Below are 17894 nucleotides of genomic sequence, written 5' to 3'. Positions count from 1 at the left end.
TGTAGAATTCTCAATCAATCGTCTCGCACTCCTGCAAGTCTCGAAGTTTAAACTTCGCCACCCCATCTCCGTTTCCAAGGCTTTCCTCAATTCTTGACGAAAAAGCCCGAGAAATGGGATTGTTGCCAACCCTAATTTCGAAACGCATACAGGGAGGAAATTTGGTGACATGAAAGACTAAGGGAGGGGTCAGTGGTTTAAGTCCCATTACTCAGACTTCTCACGATCAATCACAGAAATTAGCTCCCAGAACAGGCGTCGGTTTTCTGTGTGCATCCAGGTGCTTGTCTCGAGCATGACTGGTCTTTCTTCATCTCCTGGTTCTTCTTGTGGGCTTACGTACACTAATTAATTGTCTCTCAAAACGAACTATAATTCCTGGTAAAATTTTCTTGCTCCTGCTTCGAGTGACTTTCTTTTTTTTAACCCTGATTTACCTCTGCTTTTCTCCTTACTAGTCAGTTGGTTTGCGATAGTGTTTTGGTTTCTTCTCTCCGTCTTTCTTGTTCTCTAAAGTGGTTATCACGAGGAAACATGAACACCTTTCGCTCTTTGTGTCATTAAACGTGAATTCATTTCTTTTGCTTGTGTTAGGGTTGGGCATGGTATTAGCGGGACAGGGGAAAAGGACTTTGTTGTTCCCTTAACGCTAGTGTTTTTATTTAGCTGGAGAGTACTAAAGAAGTCGCTCCCTTAATTTAACCATTCAATTTATCTTACACCTCTCCAATCACACACAGCTTACTTGCCCAGTTCATCCACTGATCTTACACCTCTCCAATCACACACAGCTTACTTGCCCAGTTCACCCACTGATCTTCTATCGGAGGAAAGGAAACCCATTCATCTTGGATTTCTTTTACCAACACCAAAACAGCCATATAGGTTGCTAGTGAAACCATTGATTTATTTAAAATAATTCCTATTCCATTACGGGGCATGGAACTAGCGGAATAAAGGAAAGAAAGTCACGCGACCGTAACGCAACGCTTCAAACTTCAACTCAAGCAAACCTGATAACCAGCGGTTATTACCATTAGAGTTTGTGCATCCAAAATCTGTTTGGTTACTATGGAAATGAAGCTAGTGCGGGAAAGTAGAGTCCAGAAGGCAAAACAAGGGAACATCGCATAAAAACATTTAATATTTTATGATACAAGGCGCTAGGTAGGTATGAATGATTTCATAAGGTGGAAGGTAATAGTATTTGGATTGTTTTCTTCCCTTGAATTGTGTTTTTGCTCGATGTTTTCGGAGGAAAAAGATCACTCAACTTGGGGGTCCTATATTGTCGAATGATCGTTTTTATTATATTATGATCCCATAATATTTGTATTGAAAAGTTTTAGATTTCTCATGTCACTTTAATATCTGTGGGGAGAAGAATTTAAAATGGGCAGCCGACTACCTGTTTCATCTGGTGAACGGTTTCAAGGAAAGAAAATTTTCGCCCAAACCAGATTTAAACATGTGTCGCTTTGGTGAAATTTTCCTTCCGTGGCCTCTGATCTTTTTGCGAGTTTAGCATCTTCCAAGATCCAAGCTTGATACTTGTGATTTATGCGAACAGTCAACATCTATAAAATCGGCAATGCGTTTAACATTTCCATTTCAAAACATTGTCGTCTTTGTTGATCATAAAGCTATTCAGTTTCTACTCGACAATTGACGTTTGAAAGGACAACAAACATGTGCATAAACCATTTCCGAGGTAAATCCCTGCGTTCGTCTCATTCAGATTTGTGTTCATGTTACAGTTATGGGTGCCACAATCTCCAGCCGCGTTGATGGCACTTCTGTCAGTGAATACGGCAAAGGAAAGTTGGAATTCACGCCTCAGAATGAAGCTTTGTTGAATGACATTGTGAGGCAGGTGGAGAGTCTTGTGAGTTCGTATCCTCGAGAGGCAGAGACGATTCTAAAAGAGCCTTTTAAATGGCACAGTACCCTAAAACCTGACAACTTTGGAGAGTTGAATTTTGGATCAATGGGATTTCAGATAACGTATGTTAATCTCATTTGGTGTCAAATTTGGGATATGTAGTGACCAACTGTAAGAAAATGAACATTAAACGAGAAATATCCTAAATTGTCTGACAGGTGATTACAGTGTTAATAATATACATGAAAAATTACATGACTCTGATTGGCTGAAAACAACTGCTTTCTTGAATTCTTCTTGAACTTCTGCAATGTTTTTTCATGTGCATTGTTAACAATTAATAACAAGTTTTCTCTCACAATTTGGTGTCAAGTTTTGATGAAAGTATGTTTGCAGGAAAAGGTCAATTAATTACAATTTGTCAATTTTTTCACATTACAGTGGCAGTGATGTAAAATCTGAGGCTAAAACTCCAAGTGGAGAGCATTTGCTGTCTATGGACAAGGTATTTAAATGATTGATATTTACATTGATAGATAGTTTTGTGTCAAAATCGCAGGGTTTGCATTGTGTTGAAGCTTACTTGAATCGCTAAGTCTGAAAGAGTCAACTTTGTGTTCAAAGGCATTTGTAAAAGATGAATACACTCTTTATGGAGACACTTTCTGTGCATTGCCACCTCAAAAAATGTTTGACTGATTTTTATGGCCATACTCTGCTTTTGACAATAACTTCTCCTCAATGGGGACCTAAACCACCATTCAAGTTTTCTGTGTATGTCTTTTTCCATGATTTCCCTTCACAAGAGTGACTTGGACAAGATTTTCCTATGTAATACCAGCATGTAGCATATACATACTTGACAATAAACAACGACCAATTTTTATTCAGGAGGGTGAAAAATTTATCCTGAAAGTGTGGACATTCGAGCAGATCGGCAGTGTTCTTAAAGTTGCAGGAGACAAGAAATGCCAAGAGGCTCAGGCTTGCCTTGAAGGTACCACTTGCACATATGTTTTTTTTTAATTTTATGTTTTTCTTAACTTTGCATAGCAAATCTCAGGGAGCAGTCAGGGAAACTGAACAAGAGGCTGGAAGGGGGCAGGAGAGGGGGGTGGGAGGGGATGGACAGGCAACCTGTCAAGAATAAGTAGCGACACTCTTGGTCAATTCCTACTATGGAAACTATGATAATCTATGGCTGAATAGTCCACATCTTTCACTGTGATCAGTTCCATTGCTAAATTTAAGTGTACAATAAGACTTTCTTCCTTTCTAAATTTTTTTTTACTTATGCTATGCGGCCTATTTTTCTTTAGAAAACCAAGATCCCATGGTAAATGTGATGGGTGCTGCCTATGCAGCTGTCAGCAGCAGTGACAGACCCTTACTGAAGGCCCTTGCTGATCTTAGCAAAGCGCGAGAGCAATCTTCAGAAAATGTGGAAGAGCAGGAGGCAAGGTTCACTCTATCTCTTCTCATCAGTGAAATGGATAAACAGCTTCTGGAAGCATCTCACAAAACCATCGCAAAGTAAGTTTCCTTTGTGCACAGTGCATAAATAATGAAGTGATGAAAATGTATATTTTACATGTGTTTCCTTTGGGAGACTATGTACCCAATTGTTGGTGAGCTGGACTGCAGGTTGTAAGGTTTGAGGTTTAGACCTGAAGTGTCAATTTGATGTTTTCTTGGGCAAACACTTTATTTTCCCCCTGGGCTTGGGTACAGACTTTGCCCTGACTTATTTCCTGGCAGTTGTACACTGTATGTACAGTGTCTGTCAATAAGCTATTGCATCCTTACCTACATTTTTGTTGTTCAGTGAGGTATTCTTTATTGTATTTCTCATCACCCTGCATTTTTCTTGCAGAGAAGTGAGACTAAATCCAAGTGCCGTGCAGGTAATTTTCAATATTTACATATACTGTAGCAAAAAAAATTTCCCAAGTTTTTTTTGTTAGTGATTCATTTATCAAGCAATCTTAGAGAAGAAAAATTTTTTAATTAAAAATTGAATTCTTGATTTTGTAACTGATTTCAACAGGCTGAATATGAGCTACTAAAATCCTTTGCTGGAGAGAAAGGACAGTGCCTGGAGTATATTGAATGGACTCTTGGTAAGGTCTTTAATTACTGATACTATAATTATGTCAAATGAGAAATGGAAAACTTCTTCAGCCGTATTGGTACCAAACTCATGCAATGTTATTTAGAGACAATATCATTGAAAAGACTTGACCTTAAAACACAGACAGATAGTGAACATGATAATACCATCTCTCACTAGATCACCAGTTCAGTAATGGATGCCATGCCCCACCCTGGCAGCAAGTTCATGGTGATATCAGCTACCTTGACATCAAGCCATTTGACTCCGACAAATTGACTGTCACTGCTAACACAGCTGGTTATTTTGTAAACAAAGGCCTGACCCAAGAGGGGCAGGTGAACTTTGAAAGAGTAGGAGATGTGTATCCCACACTTGTGGCACTCCTGAAGGCAAAGAGTCCCCAGTTTTCATCCGCTATTGAGAAGAAGGTATTTTTCAAATTGATGCAAGTACCATAAATCTTCTAATGATCGTCTGGGTCCTTAGACTGCCTTTTCGAGTGTTTTGCAACCAAAACCAAATCAATCACAACAGTAATTCATCAGAAGGAAAATATTACAAGGAGCCAATGAGAACTTGAAGTGAAAACAAGCAAAGTGCCTGAAGCGTGGGAAAACGCGGGCAACCGACACACGATTTATTTTAGTTTTGAATCTGAATGGTTGAAAAGGTGGCGTGAGTTTTCTGGACCAGTCACATGACGAAGTAAAGCAAAAACAAAGCAATCCCAGATTGCTTTTAACACTCGATTGAAAATTGCTCAATGTCAGGGGCACTTATTTAAGGTGGGAGCTGAATTAATTATGCAAACGATACTTAACGTAGGGGAGGGGAGGGTGCAGTTTTTTCAAGTTGGAAGGGCTTTTTCTCCAATTTGAGCGAAAAGGACGGGAAAATCAAGGGTCACTAGTATATTTATCTCTCTCTTGAGCAGGAAAAATGTTTAACTTTGTAGGAGTTTGCGTATTATGGTTCCTCTGAAGAAAAACAGGACAAACCTGAGCGCATTGATGAACCTGCGAAGGACGAAGAAACAAATGGATCAGCTGGTGAAGAAGCTGTTGATGTAGAGGCTAAAAATCAAATAAAGTAAGCTATAAAAACTTACAGTCCACAAAGATCAAGTGCTGTTCTGTCAGATTTTACTCAAACAGACCCACCTCGGGTCGCTAATCTACTATAGAGGTAGCAAATGGTAACTAGAAAAACGATGGTTCGCCAAATTTCTTCAGCCTTTGCGCGAAGTCGTGCAGTCTCGTTTATAGTAAATTTTATTTTGGTTTCGAATTCTTAAATTTCTTTTTAGAACTCAAAGCCTGTTAGCATTTTTTCTCTAAAGAGTTACTTAGAGTTTTCTTATAAGGATCAGGATAGGTTCAGGAGGTAATTGGTTATTGGGTCTTAAGACATCTTTATCAGTGGCCCTCATTAGCGCTGCAGTGCGCACGTTTCCCCGCACACGAAAAGATTTGAGACGAGACGGGGAGATGTTTGGTGGGGGTCTGGCACTAACAACAGTGCTAGACCCCTTGAACTGTTGAAGACATTTCGCCGGGCCTCGTACTTTCTCGCGGGCAGAGAAACAATCGCGCCGAAGCACTTAAAACGAGGGCCTGCTCATAAGCTATAGTGGTACAATAAGAGAGTGACGCACTGAAACCAGAAGGAATAAAGCATGTAGGTAACAAATTGAACAGTGTGTTAATTTTGCTCTGATTTTAGTGCTTCGACAAAGACGAAAACCACTAAAACATCTCAGAAAAAGAAAGGTAACAAAGGAGCCAAAACATACGAGTCTTCTCCGCGCTGGAAAAACATTAGCATTGAATTTGGAGCTGATCTTGTCGGAGATGATCCGTAAGTGTAGTGTAGAGTGCTTTTAGGTTTCATTGTACGTCTTGGTAGAATTTGAAGTTTTGGTTAACTGCCAATTAATGTGTTGAGTTTACCGTGACATATTAATACGTATTTGAAAGATGTTATCGGTTCAATCACGAATAACTTACTCTGGATGTTTTTATAATTATAGCAAAAAGGATCAACAGAAGGGGAGAAACACTCCAGAGAAGAAGCCGTCGTCCAGACACACTAAGAGCAGGTTGGATTATTTTCCTATTAATCAAAAACTACTTCTCGAACGTGATTGGTTATCACCAGGCCTATTTTAGCATTCATAGGACAGTGTTTGCTTCATGTGAGCGTTATGTGAACGCGCTATTGTTGCGCATTTTGCCGAATTAACATCTTTTTCTTTGGTATGACAACGTATGACCGATGAGTAGTGTGTTCCTCAAATTATGTCAAAGCTTTGATTAATTGGTAACAGGACTTCGTGTCGTCCAATTCTGTCTGTAATCGTACTCGTAATTAACAAAACACTCCTATGATCACAGACCGAATCGGACTCCACTCAGTCTTCTTATCATTACTTACTGTTATCACTATAACCATCATCAACATTTTCACTATCAATGTCATCGACCTTTGTCATCAATATCAGCCGCATTCTTCTAATATCTCTGAATATAAAATGTATTAACCCAACAAAATTCTTCTGTTCCATAGAGATGCGGGCAAGAACACGCGTGTATCGATGCGTTCACAAATGAAAGGTGATATGGAAGAGGACTTCAGTGAGAGCTCATCTGAAAGTGAGGAGGAAGAGGAGAGCCAAGACAGAAGACAGGTACGTGAACTTTACATTAGAACTGTTATTCGTTATGAGAAAAATTTTAGTGGTAGGCCTCAGTTCACACAGTGTTCTCCTTTTCAGTAGTAGCAGTAATCGGTAACATTTACCGCCTGTAGTACCTCTTATTACCGTTTAAAATTGCTTGGAATTCTTGAAAATTCAACTTGTAAAAGGATTGCTTTACCGGTTTGGAAATTTATTTTACCTGTCATGCTTAAAATAAGGGAGAACACTCTTCACATAGTAATTTAGTATTATAAACTGAGATTTGGAAGGAAATCGCTCTGACGAAGGGCTAACGCTCGAAACGTCAGCTTTTAAACTCTTAACGGTGGCCAATTTACGTTATTAACCCAGTTGATAATACTAAATTACCCTGTTACACTCTTCCACCGACGCAGCACCACAGTTTCTTTAGAAACTTGCCCATTTAGTCATTTCACATGGGTGGGTACTATTACCATTAAATCTTTAGCTTGGAATATTTATGATATAACGTTAATTATATTTTTTCTTCGTAGGAGTCAAACGCAGACTTGCCATCAGAATACTGGCAGATTCAGAAGCTTGTCAAGTATTTAAAAGTATGTAAATGTTCATATGCCTGTGCTTTTAAAGCGCTTAGGCTCTGCATTCTTACTGAAGTTATCAGTGTGTTCATTGTTAGGGAAAATTTGCGTCAAAAAACATCGCTCTGAATGACATATGAATTCATAGCACTTTTGGCGTCGTCGTGTTAAACGGACATTGTAAGAAGGCGCACGCCGTTTACCGTCATTTGTCGCGTAGAAGCTAGGTAAAGGAAGCGTTTGGTTTATGAAAATGCCGCTGTAGGACTGGCACCTGGCACACGCCCTTTCCTTTCCATGTCCCTATTACCTACAGCCTTTGAAGAAATTTTCAATCAATTGTCGAAATATATACTACGCTCTTCGGTTCATCTAGAAAGCTTGCGCCATTTTCTCAACCAATCACATCACATGCTTCAACTGATCGCCCGTGTTTTCCCGCGCTTGTGGTCGCTCACGTGTATTTACCTTGAGTTCCAATTGGCTCCATGTGAGGTTAATCTTTATCTTGATTGGCCGTTGTGGTTACGTGGTTTTGAGTCAACAACACGACCGACGCACCGAGCTTTTTCCAAGGCTTTTGTAAAGTTTTTCTCCACTCAAATGTGTTGAATTATCTCATTGTAGAGCGGTAATCAGACCGCCACCATCATTGCTCTGTGCGCTATGAGGGATTTCAACCTTCAACAAGAGACATGCCAGCTGGCCATCAGAGATGTCGGTGGACTGGAAGTGCTGATAAACCTGTTGGAAACTGATGAAATCAAATGCAAGGTGATGAACCCAATCCATAATATTATTCTCTGAATTTAAACCGACCTCAAAAGCTCATTAGTTGCATAGAGGGCTTAATTAAACCAACGATTGTCTTTCATACTGTAAGCTCTTCCTTCGGAAGTTTTGCTTTTCAACATAGATAAATTAATATGTATAAGACTCCGCTAACGCTTTATGTGTAGAGGTTCCTCTTAAGGAACTATACCAAACGGTACTTAAAAATCTCTTTTTGTATCTTTTAGATTGGATCTTTAAAGATTTTGCGAGAGATTTCGAGAAATTCCCTCATCAGAAAGGCGATTGCTGACTTGGGAGGTAAAAATAGTCTTTCTCTTCTAGTTAGGCTTGAAATATGTTTGTTGGTGTTCATATTAAAGATATAAAATGTTAGCTTAGAGATCTTTTGCTGTTTCAACGACTGAACCACCAACGATTAAGGATTGACAAAGGGGTCAGAACATCAAGCATTTCTAGTTTAGAAGATTGCACCACAGTTCGCTTACGCGCAAAACCTTGGGAAGTCAGTCGTAGCATGCGAGCAGATTCTTTTTCTCAGCGTTACAAGACGCGCGTTTCCCGCCCGAGAAACGCGCGCCCTGCGTCTAACGGAGAGAGTTTGCTGGGGGTCTGGCACTAATAATGAATGGTAGACCCCTTGCAGAACTCTCAGCGGCTCGCGTCGCTTAACCCTTTAACACCTAAGAGTGATTAGAAACTATTTTCCCCTATCAGTATCACCCCAGAAACACACATTGACGTCATGAGAATAAAGGAAATGATCAGCAACTAAAGAAGCTTTTGATTGTTAAACAAATTCTCTTTGTCAGTACCATAGGAAATGTATAGAGAACAGTGAGGAGACAATGCATGCTGATGTTAGGGTGTTAAGGGGGTAAAAAACGTTTGTACCAAAGGGCTTTTAGTGAGGACCTAGTCGTAGGCTAAATCCGTCGTATCTTCGTTGTATGTTTATGTAATGCTAGCTGGAAATAGCGGGCTAAAATAACTATTAGTGTAGGATACCGATTATTTTTTCCAGTATATAAATTGAACAGCATTATGTTTCGTTTTCCAAGGTTTACAGACTATGGTAAAACTTCTTCAAGGCTTCAACGACGAGCTGAAATGTTTAGCTGCTGAGACTATTGCGCATGTGGCGAAATTCAGGAGAGCGAGGCGCACTGTCAGGCAATATGGCGGCATACGAAAATTGGTAAGTTAACGCTCCACACCGAGATATCAGAATCCATATTCTCCCTACTTATCTTTAAACATGTCGTTTGGTACTGACAAGGAGAGTTCGTTTCACAATCAAAGCCTCTTTGGTTGGCGATCATTTCCTTAATTCTCATGATCCTAATGAATGTGTCAGAAGCATTATATACTGTAGAGATAGGAAAATGACAGTTCTGGGACAGGACAAAACTAAGGATAAAAAGAGATTTTTGAGTCAAGCCCGGACCACTTTTTTCATCCCTAGATTTGCATTGTCCTGGAAACTATTGTTTATACAACTACTACTGAGACAAGCGCGAAAATCTATCACAATTTGTTTTGAAAAATTATGATATATTAACTTGTCAATCTTCAACATATCCTCTCTCTCCACTGTAAGGAGAAATTAGATACTGGTCACTCTTAGGGTTTTAAGGGTTAATGGAAAAAGATTCTGAAGTACTATTAGGCTTAAGCGAAGTCAGATTTCCTTAAAGTTCCCAGGCTTTTCAAAGGTAGCTTCAGTATTTTTCCTTCAATAACAAGCCATTTGAACGCTTCTATTCGCGTGATTTACACGTATTTGATTGACAGGTGTCACTGCTAGATTGTGGAACCCTTGTGAATGCATCAGATCTGGAAGCTGACGTTGCGCGATGTGGAGCGCTCGCTCTGTGGAGCTGCAGTAAGAGTACCAAAAACAAGCAAGCTATTCGAAAGGCAGGGGGAATTCCTCTACTGGCCAGATTGCTCAAGTCTAGCAACGAAGCCATGCTCATTCCTGTGGTGGGAACTCTGCAGGAATGTGCTTCTGAGGTTGGTTAAAATGATGAAGCAGAAGTAGCTTCAATGTCGAAAAAGAGCGATTTCAATTGAGTTTCGAAAGAAATCCGGGATTGCTTTGTTCTTGTTTAGTTCGTCCTATGATTGGTCCAGAAAACTCACACCACTCTCTCAACCAATCAGATGCAAAATTAAAACCACTTGGTCGCCCGCGTTTTCCCGCGCTTTAGGCAGTTTGCTTGTTTTGCTTTGAGTTCTCATTGGTTCTTAAGGCATTTTCCTATCTCCTGATTGGCCGTTGTGATCACTTTGGTTTTGGAATTACGACACTCGATTGATAAGCGCTCTATCGTCTTCGAATGTGTTGTTTTATCGGTTTTGAATAATTAATGATGCTCTCCCTTTGTGCATCTCGCGGGGCCGCACACAGATGAAAATTCTTAATTCTAATAAACCGGTTTTGTCGTTTCTTGTCAGGCTAGCTATAGACTTGCCATTCGCACTGAAGGAATGATCGAAGACCTTGTCAGAAACTTGAAAAGTGAAAACCAAGAACTACAGATGCATTGCGCCAGCGCCATCTTCAAGGTGAGAACATAATTGTGTGACACGTGATATCTCTGACTACTTTTTGTGACATGTGACATCCTGGACTTCATTGTGTGACGCGTGACATCCTTGCTCTCCTTGTGACATGCTACATCTTTGGCAATATTTTGTGACATGTGACACATTTGACTATTTCTTGTTACATCCTTGTGGTTTTGGTCTTTCTTTTGTGACACTCGATCGAAATGCGTTCAGATCGTAATAGCGAGTGCAGTGCTGTTTGATACTCACCTTCGTAGAAGTAATCAACAATTATTCACCAAAATGGGGGTGAACAATTGTCTTAGTATATACTATACAGAAATCAAATAAAACTCTTAACGCACGATTTTGTCTCATCGACTGCTCGGAAGTGAACAGTTCATGCTAATCACTTCTGAACGAGCCAATCAGCGAGCGCGAAAAGCGCTATTCGCCTGTGTGGTATGTACTGATGGTGTTTATCTGCTTTGACGTTTTTCCCAACAGCCCTTAAAATTCTTAAATCAGTTAGAAATTCCCTCTAAATGCCAAAGGAACAATACAAGTTCTACTGAAAAAAACCCAAATCCACTTTTTTTCGTACGCGCGACAAAGCATATTACGTCATAAAAATTTAAATCGTTTGAATAAACCAATGAGCGCGCGCCTGAAATTGAGCAATAAAAATGAAACAGAGTCTGTAATTGCGCGCGCCAGGGGGTAAGTGCCAACTGAGTTCTTTCAAAGTTTTTTTTATCAATTCCACAAATGCAGAATAGGTCGCAACATTTTATGTTCATATATTTGTTTTCAGTGTGCCGAGGATGACGAGACGCGTGAGCTTGTTCGAAAGTATGGAGGCCTCGATCCTCTGGTATCGTTGTCGTTTAATGTTGAGAATAAAGAATTATTGGCGGCTGCTACTGGAGCCATTTGGAAATGTTCTATCAGCCGAGAGAATGTAACAAGGTAAAGAAAAATAGAACCTGTGGCTTCTCCTCTGTGGCGTCTTGTTTTCAAAAGAGAAGGTTCTAAATATTTGTGTGGAGAAACTTTTGAGTATAGGCGTGTACTGAAGAGTAAACCTCAGTTGCTATGTAATTCTGGATCTCAATTTGTTAAGGTGCATGTATACCGTAGGGATTAAGAGTGCCGATTTGAAAGGTGAATTTTTGTACTAGAGTTTTGCGTCTCTCCGAACTGCCTAGATGTAAAGAAAGACCGCAAACTGCGATATGTTGCTTAAATTGCTCAGGAGATTAAAGTGTTTAGCGACTGGTTTGGATCCGTCCTTGTCATTTCTCTCTACGCCGCGAAGGTGTTCTCGGAATCAGTGAATGAGATTCGTTTTTAAGCTGTTTCCTTGACAACAGCTCTCGCAGTTAATCGCCACTTTTTCCTGGTCGCCGCTGAACTAGGTTTTGGAATATGCTTCTTTTAAGTATGAATGAAATGCATAGCTGGCGTAGCGGCAAAGGAGACATTCAATACGCCTATATCTCAAGTAATACCTCCAGTTTTCTTCGGGATAAATGCTTAAGATGACAAGTGGTACTTGTCGTAATATTTTCGTATTAAAAATAACAATTGGCCCCTCACCAACCTTGCGCTCAAACTGGTTCCTTTATCGTAAGCTTAAGGCAGCAAGGATATCCGAGGAAGTGCTTGTTTTAAACAACTAATTTCTCAGATATTTTCGTTGTCGTAAGCTTAAAAGCTTTTACCGACTGTCGCTTTTCTTACGAAACTCAAGCCTTTTCTTAAACAACATTTCAGGCATGGAAACCTATGCCTTAGTGCGATAATTTCAGAAATACAAGTATCACAATGCATTTTTGTATTAGTTAATGCCATTGCCGTTTTTTTTTCCCCACCAGATTTCAAGAACTTAAAGCCATCGAGCAGTTGGTGTCATTGTTAACTGAACAACCCGAAGAGGTAAGTGATTATTAGCCTTACGTTTTTAACCCTGTAACTTCCAAGATTTGATTGTTAATTCTCCCTTCTAGCTGCTACACATTTCCTTGTAAATAATTTACAAGAATATGGTTTTAGATCAAGATAACAACTTCTACCTGATAAGTCTGAGTATTCTCATTACCTGTTTGCTGAATAATGTAGAGGTATGATAGGGAGAAGTTACATGTTAATCACTTCCAGGAACTGTAGCTAAGATATCGAACTATTTGTCATGTAATACGCAGGTATTAATCAACGTCGTGGGAGCCTTGGGCGAGTGTGCCAAAGTCCCCGCAAACAGAACAACCATCCGGAAAGCCGGTGGAATACCTTCTCTGGTAAATCTGCTGACCAGTACAAATCAGGCTTTACTGGTCAATGTTACCAATGCTGTGGGAGCCTGTGCAACAGAGCCTGATAACATGGCGTGAGTATTGGCGCTACTTTTTATTTTTCGCTCTGAGCTATCCATTCTAGTGAAGACACAGCCCAACTGGGGTGGAGTGGAGAAGGGAGAACTTGGTCTAGGTGGGGGTGGGGTGGGCAGGGATGGTAAAGATGGGGGAGATCAATTTATTTTGTCGACTTGTACGGAGAGAAATGATATGATTTCATTATGCTTGAATATAGCCCTTTGTCAGCTTGGCCTCTTAAAATAATTAAAGATTGAACGTCTGTTGAACAAGTATAAAATTATCCGTTACCACAGTGACACGTGTTGCGCACTGAGTCTCCTTTAGTTACTGTAATGTTTCTCTAACTTGTCAAAAGGCTCTCAGTCCCAGCCATGTCTGCTCCCTCGTTCACTTCAATTGAAATGAATTCTTTTTTTTTTTTTCTCCAAATCGCTCGTATTTTCGAGACGAAGAATTGGAAAAAAACATAGCTGTAGTTCAAAGGCGCTCGATTCGCTTGTTATTTGTTTTCATCGGGTGATATGTATATTTGAACTTTCTCACCCTAGTATCATTGACCGTCTTGACGGAGTGCGCTTGTTGTGGTCCCTGCTCAAGTCTAATAACCCAAAGGTTAGTTAACTATCACTGTATGTTCGTAAAAGGCGATACAGGCTCGTCACAGTTAAATGTTGAGCGCGCCAGTTAAAGTAGCACCACTTAAAGAAAAAGCCAACAGGGAGAAGTGCAGAAGGAAATATTATTCATGCGCGCCGCAAGAGGAAACAGAAGCGCGTGAATGAAGAGCTAACATAGGTGTGTGTAGGAACAACTAACACAGGCTAGTGCGGAAAAAACTACCTTTGGCGCGCGAAGGATGCACTTTCCTAGGCGCTTGCTTAAAGAACTATTATAAAATGTTCAGAGAAATGCGCGCGCCGTGATTGGTCAGAACGAGTTCATTATATTTCCATAAAGCACGCGCCTTACGTCACACGAGTGCACTGTTGAGATATAATGCACGCAGCCTACGTCATCGGTACGAGCTCGCGCAATTCACGATACATTTTATAAAAGAAATAAAAAACTTGTTCCTCGAGCATTGTTGAGTTATATAAGCACTTGGGAATTTTTAAGTAGCCCGAGAAGTGCGAGAAGCACGAGCCTTCGAACTGTCAAAGTTGTGTGTAGAAAGTAGCAACATAGGCGCATGTAGAAAGGAAAAACTAACATACGCGCATGCAGAAAGATATAGTGATGGTCTGCTTAGGAAGAACCAACAGAGGCGTGCGCAGGAAGAACTTACAAAGGTGCAAAAAGAAAGATGAAACATGGGCACGTGCAGGAGGATCTCTAAGAGGCGCGTAGAGTAGGAACTAACTCGAGTGCACGCGGAAGAACTAGCCTGTGCGCGCGCAGACGGAACTCGAAAAGATCTAACTTTCATCCATTTATCCATGATACAACTTAGAGAGGTACGCTCAGGAACAACCAAAATAGGCGCGCGCGGGAATATGAGAGACTTATAAGGGGCGCAGTCCTCTCATCTCTATCGACCCTTTGATGTTAGTATACATTATTTTTTCCTGCTATTCTGTAGGCTTCGGTAAACAGTTTCGCAAATAATTGGTATCACGCTCTTTTCTTACAGGTGCAGTCGAGTGCCGCTTGGGCTATTTGCCCCTGTATTGAAAACGCGAAGGTAAGCGAAATAACCAACTTCAGTCCTTTGGAATTTTTGGTTCAATGCTTTACCACTGAGCGACATAGAACTCGTTCGTAAACGGCTTGGCCATACCTAAGCTCATACTTGACAAGGGTCTTGCAGACTTCAATGGGGCTGTGCGTGTACACGTAAATGGGTAAAGATAAATCAAACCTTTTAGGCTCTTTCGTACATGCCTTTTAAAAACTGCAGGATCAGACTGCACATGTTCGAATTATTTCATTGTTACAGATTCCATATTTTAATGAAACTTCCATTCATTTACCTTTTAGGACGCTGGAGAAATGGTGCGATCGTTTGTTGGGGGACTGGAACTGATTGTTAGCTTGCTGAAGTCCAACGACAGAGAGGTATTTTCATACATCACTCCTTTAAGCCTTTACACCCTAACATCAGTATGCATATTCTCCTTACTCTTTTCCATACATTTCCCAAGGAGCTGACAAGGAGAATTTATTTTACAATCAATATCTTCCTTAACTGGTGATCATTTTCTTTATTCTCGTAACCTTAATGTGTGATTCAGGGAGATATTGTGAGGAGAAATTAGATACTAGTTACTCTTAGGGGTCAAAGTCCTAGACGTGATCAAATCTAACTTTTCTAACAATTCCAGCTCATTACTTAGCAAAAAAAATTGTTATGCAAATGAAAAAAGCCATCGGCTTTATGGTGTCGTATTGATATAAAACCAAATTCTCTTCACCGTTTTCAAGCAAGTGTTTAGTATCCAGAAGGCAGAATTTGCTACGCAGATATTGGGAGGCTAGGGGCTCTACTTAGAGTCGACCTACGCTATTCCCCTTTCCATACGTAATCGTTACTTGATCAAAGTTAGAGCGATGTAATTCGTTATGACAAGGAACGAGTCTTGTGGTAGTGCGTTTCAGACGCTCAATTTGTAGGGAGTGGTAAGGTAGCGGGTGAGCGAGGAAAAAAAAGGTGGATAGGGAGACATGAAAGTCGTTTCTCCGTTTACCAAGGCGCTGGCGCATGTTGGGTCGGAGAATGCATGAAAATGACAGTTTTATTAATTTTCTATTTCACCCTTACAGGTTTTAGCGAGTGTTTGCGCAGCCATTGCTAACATAGCAAAAGATGAAGAAAACCTTGCGGTCATCACAGATCATGGTGTGGTACCCATGCTTGCAAAACTGGCGACGACGGTGAGAAGAAACTGTTGCAATAAACTGCTTGAACGTGTTTATCCATCGAATTTACTTTCGAGCTTGAGAATTAGCGATCCTATAGTGAGCGTAAAAATGACAAAAGTGGTGTGCGCGGGGAGTTTTAGACCAGTGGTTGGCATTAGTAGACATGTAACTGGTTTAGAGCCCTTTTCGTCATAAAACGAAAACCAAAATTATCACTGCAACCAATCAGCGGAAAGGAAAATTGCACAACGGGCCAATGAGTATTCTAAGTCAAAGTAAGCAAACTGCTCAAAGCGCGGGAAAACGCGTGTGACGAAGTGGCGATTGGTTTTGGTTTTGAATCTGATTGGCTGAGAGAATGGCGCGAGTTTTCTGGACCAATCACAGAGCGTAGAAAAGTAAAACCATTGTAATCCTTGATTGCTTTAGACACTCAATTGAAATTGCTCCCAACTCAACAAATGTTAAACATACGAACGTTTCGCTCCTGGAGACTTACTGTATCTTATCTAGGTTATAATGCTAAACTCAGTTATGCTTCACTTCAATAGTAATCTCAACATTTATTCATTATTTTGAATTCAGACTGATGACCGTTTACGTCAGTACCTAGCGGAATCGATAGCTAGGTAAGTACGATTTTAAAGAAGAACAGCATTTTTATCGACTTATTACCAAGATCAAAACAAGTTGGAAGGAACTGTCTTAACACCCGAGGGAGATTCACTTGTAAAACAGACTGATAATTAAGTAAAGCATCCTCTTCGGGCAAACGACTCGTGCCGATGGATTTTAAGATCTTTATTGGAGTCTAAAGTTCTTTTCTAGTCATGCAGCAGCGCGGCTATCGCCGGTTGTTTCAGGTCATAGATCAACGCGTCAAGGAGACCTGGTGGCGAGGTTCTCTGTCACGTGGCCTACTGGACTTTTCCTGAGAGGCCATTAAAAATACCGTATGGGTAGAGAGGGTGACTCACATTTACCCAGACTGTGGAAAATCTAATAGAACGATATAAGTGCAAATAACAACACCTCACACTTTGGTGCATTAATATCATTTTGACTATAATAACAGAACATTTATCGTTGATTTTCTGAACTTGTTAGATGCTGTACTTGGGGAAACAATCGAGTCGCTTTTGGCCAAGCGGGAGCTGTGCCTCCATTGGTGTACTACCTCAAGTCAAAGAACCCGGATGTACACAGGGCTACCGCGCGTGCGCTTCATCAGCTGTCTCGTGACCCCGATAATTGCATCTCTATGCATAACAGCGGTGTCGTTAAGGTATTTTTTATTTCATGCTGTTGTTGTTGTTTTTATTTAAATTTCATTTAGAAGAGACCAAAGTATTTATTTATGGTCTTCTTTTACTCCCCGTCTTTTTGTTAGTATCTTCTTGAAATGGTTGGATCGTCCGACGAAGTTCTCCAAGAGGCTGCTGCTGGTTGCCTTGGCAACATCAGGAGACTTGCATTAGCCAATGAGAAGGCTCGATACAACTGATCCAGGCGGCCTTGTTGTTAACATCATCTAGATGATGGATGAATGATTATTTTCTTACCTTTAAAAAAAACTCGAAGCTATAATGCTATAAATGTCTTTCAGTCATAATATCCTCGTAAAACCATCTCGAATGCGATTCTTATGTTAATCTGTAATATAGAAATAGTACTGTGTTCAAATTACCTGTGAAGAGTTGCTGTATTTTCAGGTTAGGTGAGAGGGAATTGATTTTGTTTTATTTTCTTTAAGGCAAAACTTGAATAAAATATTTATTTCTTCAGTGGTGACATATCTCTATATTTTAGTTGCTAATGATGTGTCCAACACTTCCATTATGAGACAGTGAAACAAACTAGACTTAAGTAATAAACAAAGGGGTAAGTTTCTAAAGAAACTGTGGTGCTGCGTTGGTGGGAGAGTATAGCAGGTAATTTAGTGTTAACAACTGAGTTGAAAACGTAAATTAGCCACCATAAAGGGTACAAAAGGTGACGTTTCGAGCGTTAGCCCTTCGTCAGAGCGATCAGAGGAATTGTGGGTTGTGTGTGGGTTTAT

The 17894-nt window shown here is 40.3% G+C and overlaps 1 protein-coding gene across 1 annotated transcript; it reads left to right on the top strand.

Annotated features, from left to right (window-relative positions):
- Positions 1-1080: 1080 nt before the first annotated feature.
- On the top strand, positions 1081-17619 carry LOC131794761 (outer dynein arm-docking complex subunit 2). The gene is made up of 28 exons (XM_059112313.2): positions 1081-1167; positions 1758-2004; positions 2324-2387; positions 2774-2879; positions 3202-3415; positions 3756-3786; positions 3930-4002; positions 4173-4423; positions 4951-5084; positions 5718-5852; positions 6025-6093; positions 6561-6681; positions 7209-7271; positions 7884-8030; positions 8276-8348; positions 9110-9246; positions 9843-10064; positions 10509-10619; positions 11416-11570; positions 12479-12539; positions 12806-12987; positions 13525-13588; positions 14607-14657; positions 14954-15031; positions 15737-15847; positions 16421-16464; positions 16943-17120; positions 17226-17619. The coding sequence occupies exons 2-28, from the start codon at positions 1760-1762 to the stop codon at positions 17337-17339; spliced, it is 3234 nt and encodes a 1077-aa protein (XP_058968296.2). The 5' UTR covers positions 1081-1167; positions 1758-1759; the 3' UTR covers positions 17340-17619.
- The last annotated feature ends 275 nt before the right edge of the window (positions 17620-17894 follow it).

Source organism: Pocillopora verrucosa, chromosome 13 (assembly GCF_036669915.1).
Source record: "Pocillopora verrucosa isolate sample1 chromosome 13, ASM3666991v2, whole genome shotgun sequence".
Lineage (NCBI taxonomy): Eukaryota > Metazoa > Cnidaria > Anthozoa > Scleractinia > Pocilloporidae > Pocillopora > Pocillopora verrucosa.
Note: the sequence above shows the minus strand (reverse complement) of the source record. Positions and strands in the feature narration are given on the sequence as shown.

Coding starts and splice junctions, on each gene's coding strand:
- LOC131794761 (XM_059112313.2), top strand. CDS start 1,760: ATGGGTGCCACAATCTCCAGCCGCGTTGATGGCACTTCTGTCAGTGAA. Junction 11,571..12,478: donor AGCCGAGAGAATGTAACAAG/GTAAAGAAAAAT, acceptor TTTCCCCACCAG/ATTTCAAGAACTTAAAGCCA. Junction 12,540..12,805: donor TAACTGAACAACCCGAAGAG/GTAAGTGATTAT, acceptor TGTAATACGCAG/GTATTAATCAACGTCGTGGG.